This window comes from Apaloderma vittatum, unplaced genomic scaffold (assembly GCF_000703405.1).
Source record: "Apaloderma vittatum isolate BGI_N311 unplaced genomic scaffold, ASM70340v1 scaffold20439, whole genome shotgun sequence".
NCBI classification, from domain to species: Eukaryota; Metazoa; Chordata; class Aves; order Trogoniformes; family Trogonidae; genus Apaloderma; species Apaloderma vittatum.
The window spans coordinates 925-9713 of NW_009737278.1; the positions used below are offsets into that span (position 1 = coordinate 925).

Genomic DNA, 8789 nt, shown 5'->3' on the forward strand with positions numbered 1-8789 from the left:
TCACCAGGGCAGAGCAGAGGGGCAGGAGAACCTCCCCAGCCCTGCTGGACACACTTTTCTTGGTGCCCCCCAGGATCCCACTGGCCTCTTGGCCACAAGGGCACGGGGCTGTCCCAGGGACACTCACTGCCCACGGGGACCCCAAGGTCTGTCTCCACGGGGCTGCTTTCCAGCAGGACGTCCCCTAATCTGTGCTGGTACCTGGTGTTGTTCCTCCCCAGATGCAGGACTCTGCACTTGTCCTTATTGAACTTCATGAGGTTCCCCTTTACCCAGCTCTCCAGCCTCATCTAGTCCTTGTCAGCAACAGAGCCCAGACGAGCACCCAGGAGTGAATGAATCCATGGCCTGTGCCTGCATCTCTCCCGGATCCCAAGGGCTGGTAGTTGAAGCAGCTTCATCACTGGAGCCTATTTGGTTGCTGTGCTTCTTGTTATGCAGAGAAAAACAGAAACTGGAAGAATAAGGGTGGTGGTTTCAGGTTATTTTTTGTGCACCTCTCTTCTCACACTGCTGTTCCCAACTTCACATTGGGAAGAACATCCTTCTGCTGTGCAGAATCAAGTCCTCCTCTAGTTTTACCCTTTAACAAGAGCAGCAGAAGCCCAGAGCAAAGAGCTGTTTCATTTTATTCCCTGACATGCAGGGTCTCTCCAAAGCTTTGAAACCAACCACCAAATAGGTTGTTGTCTTCTTCCAGTGAGTCCATCAGCGTCCCCATGATCCCTTTGGGCCTGAAGGAGACAAAGGAGCTGGATTTGCTGGTACCACTGAAGGTGAGCATCGGGGTTTTGCACACTCAATGTGAGGCGAGATGATGAAGGGAAGTGACCGTGCACTTTGGGGGTTGTTTCAGCACATGGGTATGGTTGGGTGGTGCAGAGGAGATGCTGCAGCAGCTGCAAAACATTTTCTCTTTTGGAACAGCTGCAAAAAAATAAATCTATGGGGAGGAGCTGGATTTAAAACATGGAAAAGTGGGAGATGAGGGTCTGGAGATGCTGAAGAGCAAGAGTTGGGCAGAGGGGGAGATGGTTTTCCCTAGTGCACGTTTCTTTCTGGGGAGAGCTGGCAAGTTGCTTAGACAGAATCACCCAAAGCCATCCTTTAAATCATGAAAATCTGTTCTGAAGGGTTTTCTTTACTCTTGTTTCCCCATTCCAGGATCTCATCAGTGAACACTATGGGGAGGAGGGCGTCTTGTTTGAAAAAGAAATCAAGGAGTTCATGGAGCTACGGCAGGTTGGTATCCCTTGAGCTGCAAAGTCTTGCTTTGGCTTGTCCATCAGTGTTCACTGGAGATGCCACATTTTGCTCTGGGTGTCCCCTCATCCTTTTTCCAAACTGCACCCTTATCCTTGTGTCTTGGGATGTGAGATTCCTCTGCTAGAGCACCTCGGCTTTGGTTCTTAGGTTACAAAATATTACAGACCATTCAGTAATTGTTGTCTCTCCCTGTCTTATAACGCCTTGCTAACCTAGACCTGGACAGCAATAGAAGTTACAATGTGATCCATTACTAGTTTTCTGAATATTACTTCACCCCTGACCACTTGGAGAAAAGACAAAGCAATGTAGTAAAGGTGAATTTTCTCCTCTCTTATGAAATAAGTCTCGTAAGTAACTTCAGGTTTTGCCTTACTGTGAAGCTTTGATGCAGAAGAGGATAACTCAGGCCCTTGTGAAGGACCTGATCCTGCTCTTCAGACCAGGAGAGAGGAGCCCCACAAAGCCTCATGGTTAAAACTAGGAGTTAGGAGAGCTCTGACCCTCCTGTCTTCTGTATCCAGTCAAAATCTCGAGTTTTTTTTTATTCTTCCCACCTACACGTCTCCTCTTTTTTCCCCACAGGCGATGCGCACCCCGAGCCGCAACGAAGCCGGGCTCGAGCTCTTGATGGAGTATTACAACCAACTCTACTTCCTCGACAGCCGTTTCTTCCCTCCCACCAAAAGCCTGGGCGTCTTCTTCCACTGGTTGGTGCAGCTTTTCTTCATCACACCCTGGGGCATCACAAGTCGGGAGGGAGCCTGGAACCAAGCCTCCATGAGAGGATCGCGGCCTCGGGGCTGGTGGACACGTGGAGCTGGGTTTGCTGTTGTCCTGGGTGGATTAATTAAGAGAGACAGGGCAAAACAGACACCCCACAGGGCTAAGATGTGATGGGAATGGTGGCTGCGAGCCCACTCGGAGTGCTGAAAACCCTCCAGGCTCTTCTTTGCATCCGTGAGTGAGAACTTCAGGATGAACATGACTTTTTGCTTCCCCAGGTACGACTCCCTGACGGGGGTCCCATCTCACCAACGGGCATTGGCCTTCGAGAAGGGCAGCGTGCTCTTCAACATCGGAGCCCTGCACACCCAGATCGGAGCGCGGCAGGACCGCGCGTCCCTGCCAGGAGTCAACCAGGCCATCGATGCCTTCCAGAAGGCGGCCGGTACGTGGGTTCCCCACTTCCCTGCCTCTCTGTGGGCGTGCAGGGAGAGTTTCCACAGGGTGGGAGTAATCTTCATGAGCGGAAGAAGGGGAGGGAGCAATCGTGCAAAGAAGGATGGACATGGGGCATCTCCAAGTGAGCATGAACCAGGCACCGCGCTGCTTCTGTGGGTTGTGGAGAGGTGCTGGGGTGACCCAAGAGCCACCCAAAGGGCTTGCTCTTGCTCCACGGCAGTAGAGATGCCCCAGCAGGTGGGTGGGTGGGGGGAGAGACTGATTTGTCTGTGAGCAGTTGGGGAATAAAGAGGCACCCTGGGACTGGGGTCACCCAGGTCTTTGGAGAAGAAAGCTATGGGCACGGAGATGGTTTAGCAAGGGAGGGACTCCTGACCTTTTTACCCACCAGTTATGGTGAGATGTTTGATGTGTGAGCTGACCTGGCAGCCCCTCCTCTTACACTGCAGGTAGGGAAACCTTTGTGGTCCCAAATCTTCCTCCTTAAGATCCCGGTGGCTAACAAGAGTTTCTCCCTTGTGCAGGTGCCTTTAACTACTTGAAAGAAAACTTCTCCAATGCTCCAAGCCTGGATATGAGCGCTGCCTCCCTGAACATGCTGGTGCGGCTGATGGTCGCCCAGGTCCAGGAATGTGTCTTTGAGAAGATGACCTTGATGTGCGCCCAGCACGACTTCCTCGCCCGGCTGCAGCTCGCCCAGGAGGCGGCAAGGGTGAGCACCTCGGGGAGGAGAGGACTCGGTGGGGCTGTCACTGTCCCCTGATGGATGTCCTCCATCTGGTGAAACACTGGAACACGTTGCCCAGAGAGGTGGTGGAGGCAGAGAAGGGCAACAAGGCTTGTGAGAGGTCTGGAAAACCTGCCCTATGAAGAGTGGCTGAGGGAGCTGGGTTTGTTTAGTCTGGAGAAGAGGAGGCTGAGAGGAGACCTTATTGCCCTCTACAACTACCTAAAAGGAGGCTGTAGTGAGGCTGGTGCTGGTCTCTTCTCTCTAATTACTAATGGTAGGACAAGGGGAAATGGCCTCAAGTTGTGTCAGGGTAAGTTTCGATTGGATATTCGGAGGAAGTTCTTTACTGAACGAGTGGTGAGGCACTGGAACAGGCTGCCCAGGGAGGTGGTGGAGTCCCCAACCCTGGAGGTGTTTAAAAAAAAAGTAGATCTGGCACTTGAGGCTGTGGTGTAGTGGTTGGGTGTGCTGGGATGAAGGTTGGACTAGATGATCTTCAGAGGTCCCTTCCAACCCCTGACATTCTGTGATTCTGTGAAATCTTCAAGGTCAGGCTTGATGGGGCTCTGAGCAACCTGATCTAGTGAGAGATGTCCCTGCTCACTGCAGGGGGGTCAGACTAGGTGACTTTTTAAAGATTCTTTCCAGCCCAACACGTTCTGTGATGCTATGATCTCAACCCATGGCTTAGCAGTTTGTCTCTTGACGTCCCACAGGTGGAAGACGTCTACTCGCTGGTGCACCAGACGATGACCCAGGCGCACGTGAAGGATTACGTTCCCTTCTCTTGGACCACCATGGTCCACGTCAAGTCGGAGCATTTCAAAGCCCTCTCCCACTACTTCGCTGCCATTGCTCTCTGCGACTGCCCCGGTGAGTGTTATAACTCGGAGGCAGCTCCCTGCTCGACCATGATCAATGGATAAGAAGCTACTCCACAGCGTAGATGGGTAAAAAACCCAATGGTTTTGGGGTGCTTTGAGCTGTTCGTCTTGTTTATTGACTCAAATGTTCACGCACAGGGCAGATTTCCCCCCATATTTCTGGTTTGCAAGGTCCTTCCAAGAAGGCAGGCAAAAAGGTGCTCTAGGGGTGTCACTTGCTGTCCCCTTTGGGGCTGGGGTGTGTAAATGAGGGGGTCACCTGCCTGCTTGATCACACATGTGCTGATCACCTTGGCCAGACATCCTCTGAAGCACCCTGTCCTTGTGGCAGACTGACTGGAGGCTTCAAAAAATAAAAATGAAACAAACAAAAAACCAGGATATCCGTGGACAAACCTTGAATTTAATTGTCAGCCTTGTGGCCGGCTGCCCCGGGCACCCCAGGGTGGTGGGTGCTGATAGCAGGGTGCACCTGGCTGAGCTGATGTGGCTCTATGAAGCCATCTGGAGCATGGATGGAAGATGAGACCCCACGATCTTCATCTGCATCGTCACCAACACCCACGTGAGCACTTTTTTGGGTCAGGCAGAGGATCTGGAGGCGGGCACCGTGACCTCTGGTACCGGCCCGGCACTTGATGGGATGATCGAGGACAGGCTGGGTGGTTTCTTGCCGAAAGTGGTGCTATGCCGGTGACAAGCTGCCAGACTGTCCCAGCGTCCTCCCCCACGGCACAAAAAGCTTTCCGCCAGGCTTGTGCTGCGTGGGTGTTGTTGCAGAAGCAGGATTGAGCAAGGAGAGCTGCTGGGACAGGAACAGCAGAGGATGGTGATGGAGCTGGGTTTGTGTGGGGGTTACAAGGGACAGGGCAAGCTTTTCTCCGAAAATTCCGAGGCTTTTTGCCCATCCTAGGGGACATTAGGTGCTGAGGGAAATGCAAATCTGCAGGAGATGCCTAATTTGGGTGTTTGAGGATTTTTCTTTTAATTATTTTATTTTTTTCCTGCATCCAGTGCATGCTGTCAAAATCTCACACGTCTTCTCGCTGCCTTTCCCTGACCTCGTTGTTCAGAATAATAATATTTTTGCTCTCATAACCAGCTGGCAATGAACTCTTTACACTGCAGTTTAGTCCCCTGGGGATGCTGGCACTGAGAGAGCCAACCTTGGAACTGCCGGTTCCCAGCGTGCTGGATGCTGATGCTAGGGTGCTCCTCAGGCTTTGGGATGTTCCATTTGGACCAGCAAATCCACAAAGCTTCCTTGGAACCCTCTGCGTTGCTTCTTATCGCACTCTGTGCCCAGGGAAGGAGGCTGCCCTGCAACCCTGAGCTCCCTGTGAGCCAAAGGGAATTAGGAACAGCTTTGACTTGGAAATAAGGGAGTGAAAATCACACATACAGAGCCCAGTGTGATGCTTGGAGAGACCGTGCAAGATGAGATTCTCTTCTGAAGGGCCCTTTTGGTTGCACTGCAAGCCCTGGGCCCGTGTCACAGGTCCCAAGCAGAGCAAGGAGGGCTCAGCTTCCAAATTACACTTTAATCTGCCCTGCTCTTGTGCTTTACACAGAATCACAGAATGTTCAGGGTTGGAAGGGACCTCAAAAGATCATCTAGTCCAACCCCCCTGTCAGAGCAGGATCACCTAGAATAGGTCACAGAGGAACGTGTCCAGGTGGGTTTTGAATGTCTCCAGAGAAGGAGACTCCGCACCCTCTCTGGGCAGCCTGTGCCAGGGCTCCGGCACCCGCACAGTGAAAACATTTTTCCTACTGTTTCTATGGAACCTCCTGTGCTCCAGCTTGCACCGTTGCCCCTTGTCCTGTCACTGGACATCCCTGAAAAGAGCCTGGCTCCATCCTCCTGACACTCCCCCTTGACGTATTTATAAACATTTATGAGGTCACCCCTCAGCCTCCTCTTCTCCAGCTGCAGAGCCCCAGCTCCTTCAGCCTTTCCTCACCAGGGAGATGTTCCATCCCTTCATCATCTCTGTGGCTGCGCTGGACTCTCTCCAGCAGTTCCCTGTCTCTCTGGAGCTGAGGGGCCCAGAACTGGACACAAGATTCCAGATGTGACCTCACCAGGGCAGAGCAGAGGGGCAGGAGGGCCTCTCTCGACCTACCAACCACCCCCCTTCTAAAACATCCCAGCATGCCTTTGGTTCTTGCCTGGCTTGGCTTCAGGTCACTAACTTCCAAGTGTGAAAAAACCCTGAGGCTCTCAATTTCCAGTTCTGTTTTCAGACCAGAGGGAAGGAAACAAAAGAGCCAGGTGCTTGTGCTGTGCGTGGGACAAATTCTGCACTTAGCTTCAAAGCCTGGTGGAGCCTTAAATATGACAACTCATCCCTTTCCCATCAGTGATGTCCTGGTTGTTGCAGGCTGTGGTTGGGGCAGAAGAAAGCTGCTGCTGAAGTTATTGGGGGCCACATGAACCTGGATGTGGCTTCCTGATACCCTTGCCCCCACTGCCACAGAGGGTCTGCGTGGCCAAGCGGTGTCCTGACTTCTCTCTAAGCCCACCCCCACCCGTTTGTTTCCCACAGCAGCAACCGATGCTGAACTGCCGGAGCACGAGAAGGCTTTTGTCCAGTTCCACGTCACCATGCCAGAGGGACCGTCGCTCCGTGTCCTGCTGCAGGACCCCGAGGAGAGGAGGAAGCTGGGTAAGGACATCAGTGGGAGCAAAGCCCCCAGTTCTTGCGATGAAACCCTGGTGTACAGGCAGCGAGCCACGTCCTGACCCTACTCATGTGAGCATGGTCTCCATGAATGTGTGTGATGAGCTGTTGGGGGGGTGTCTCCCCATGCAATGGCATCTGGGGGGGGCTTTGCTTCTCATGGAAAGGCAGGAAACATTCCCTATGAAGTTGTTGAGGACCAACTCACGGTGCTTGCACCAACCTGCCCAGCTGACTTTTGACAGTAAAACTTTGGGCACCGAGGTGTCCTGAGCCTGGTAACATCATCCAATGCAACGTGGAGAAATCCGTTGAGACACTGAGATCTTGGAAGCTCCTTTTCTTGGGCTTGCTGCTGACTTGGCTCGGTAACATGAAAACACAGCAGATGCCAGGGGGTGGCTTTTTTAGCTGCATCAAAAGGCTCGGGAGACGAGAACTTCCTCCCATGCGGATTTTCAGCTTCAGGGGAAAAAACAGAGCGTTGCTTATTCAGCTGAAGTCATGTTTTGGCAGCCCCTCCCCAACGAGGCTGCAACAAAAACAAGCTCAGTGCCCTGATTTTGGGGTGTCACCTCCTGGTTGCCTCTGCCACGAGCTGCCTCCGGGTGCTCTTTCCCCTCACTGCACACGTGTGAAAGGAGACAGGAATGAGTTTGTCAGTCGTCGGCCCCGGCAAAGCCCTCCCGGCCGCTCGGCCAGATTTCACTGCTGGGGATGGGAGGTGAAGAATGTGCATAAGGTGACTTCTTAAATGAACCCCTAAACCAGAAGCACCACCCCAACACCCTCCCGCTGCTGTCGTCTGGTTTCCCGATTTGCATCTTCCAGCTCTGCCTGTTCTTCTTGGGGAGAACGTTCGACATCTGCTGCTGAAGAATGAATATGCAGATGCCAGCCGAGAAACTTGCAGCATTAAAACCATCTCCCTGAAAGGATTTTTTTTCCCCCCTCTTCACCATCTCCTAGTCTTACAGCATTATGTTCTATCAGACATGGTATATTCCACCATTCTCAACAGAGTGGAGCCAAAAGCTTGCACAACATCCATGCTCAACCTCTGCTCTCAGCAATCTCTTGAAAACAGCAGGAGTTGCTTATATTCTGTAAAACATAGTTGCTTTCTGCGTTTCCCCCATGGATGGGTGCTTTGATTAAAATACGGTCGATTGCGTTTGACGGAATTATTTTAGAGAGTCTCCTCCTCTCCGGTTTCCATCCAGCCTCGAGATATTTCCTTGATTGAGACTTCTCATGGGAGAAAGCAGAGATCTTCAGGCCACTGCCTGTGGTTCTAAGTGTGGAGCAAGCTCCAACCATCTCCCTGGGTTATGTTGCCACCGTGTGTCCTAAAAGTGGAAATGCTACAGGCACACGTGTTTCTGATACGTGTACAGATATTTATATATCTGTCTTTTTTGGTGGTGTAGCGTTGGATGCGGGTATCTTGGTTGCAGCCTCTTGCAAAGATGATGTTTGCGCTGATACCCGTGGGTCATCGCGATTTCGCCTCTCCGGGCCGTTTTCCGTCCGCTCCCTTTTCGCAAGGGTGGAAACACGATGAAGGCAAGTCGAGAGAGAAGAGGATGGAAAGCAGGACCTGCAGGGCAAGGGGCAGGCTCTGCTTAGCCTAGAAAAGAGGGAGACGTGTTGCATCTTCGCAAAGCTGAAAGGCTGTCACCAGGAGGATGGGGCTCGATTGTCCTCTGCGTCCCCCCACCTGCCCCTCCCGGGGGATGCAAGATGACAGAGAGAAGTTAATTTGCAGAGGAGATTGAGGTTAAGTATTAGGAGGGACTTCGGGGGCGGCGCAACGTGGCGGCAGCTCCTTCGCCGGCGGTTTTTTTGGGAACATCTGCCAGCTCCGCTGCCGGCACCAGGGGAGTGAAGTAGGTCACCCTTCAAGGTCCCTTCCCCAGCCCTACATCGGGGGCTCGAGCTGACGGCTGGGACCTACCCCATTTAGCTGCACGTTGAGTGCCTGGCAGGCTGTGAACGTGACTGGGTTGTCCCGGCGTCACGGGGGGGGGGGTGCGGCCC

At 52.8% G+C, this 8789-nt stretch overlaps 1 protein-coding gene across 1 annotated transcript in view; it reads left to right on the forward strand.

The window, feature by feature from the left end:
• Positions 1-682: 682 nt before the first annotated feature.
• Positions 683-8789, forward strand: part of RHPN1 (rhophilin, Rho GTPase binding protein 1) — a gene marked incomplete at both ends in the record, with an annotated part of 11305 nt that continues 3198 nt past the window's right edge. Inside the window, 7 exons of the mRNA XM_009877286.1 lie at positions 683-776; positions 1165-1242; positions 1852-1976; positions 2271-2437; positions 2976-3163; positions 3898-4054; positions 6615-6734. Of these exons, the coding sequence (XP_009875588.1) occupies positions 683-776; positions 1165-1242; positions 1852-1976; positions 2271-2437; positions 2976-3163; positions 3898-4054; positions 6615-6734 (929 nt within the window). The remainder of the gene's footprint in view (positions 777-1164; positions 1243-1851; positions 1977-2270; positions 2438-2975; positions 3164-3897; positions 4055-6614; positions 6735-8789) is intronic.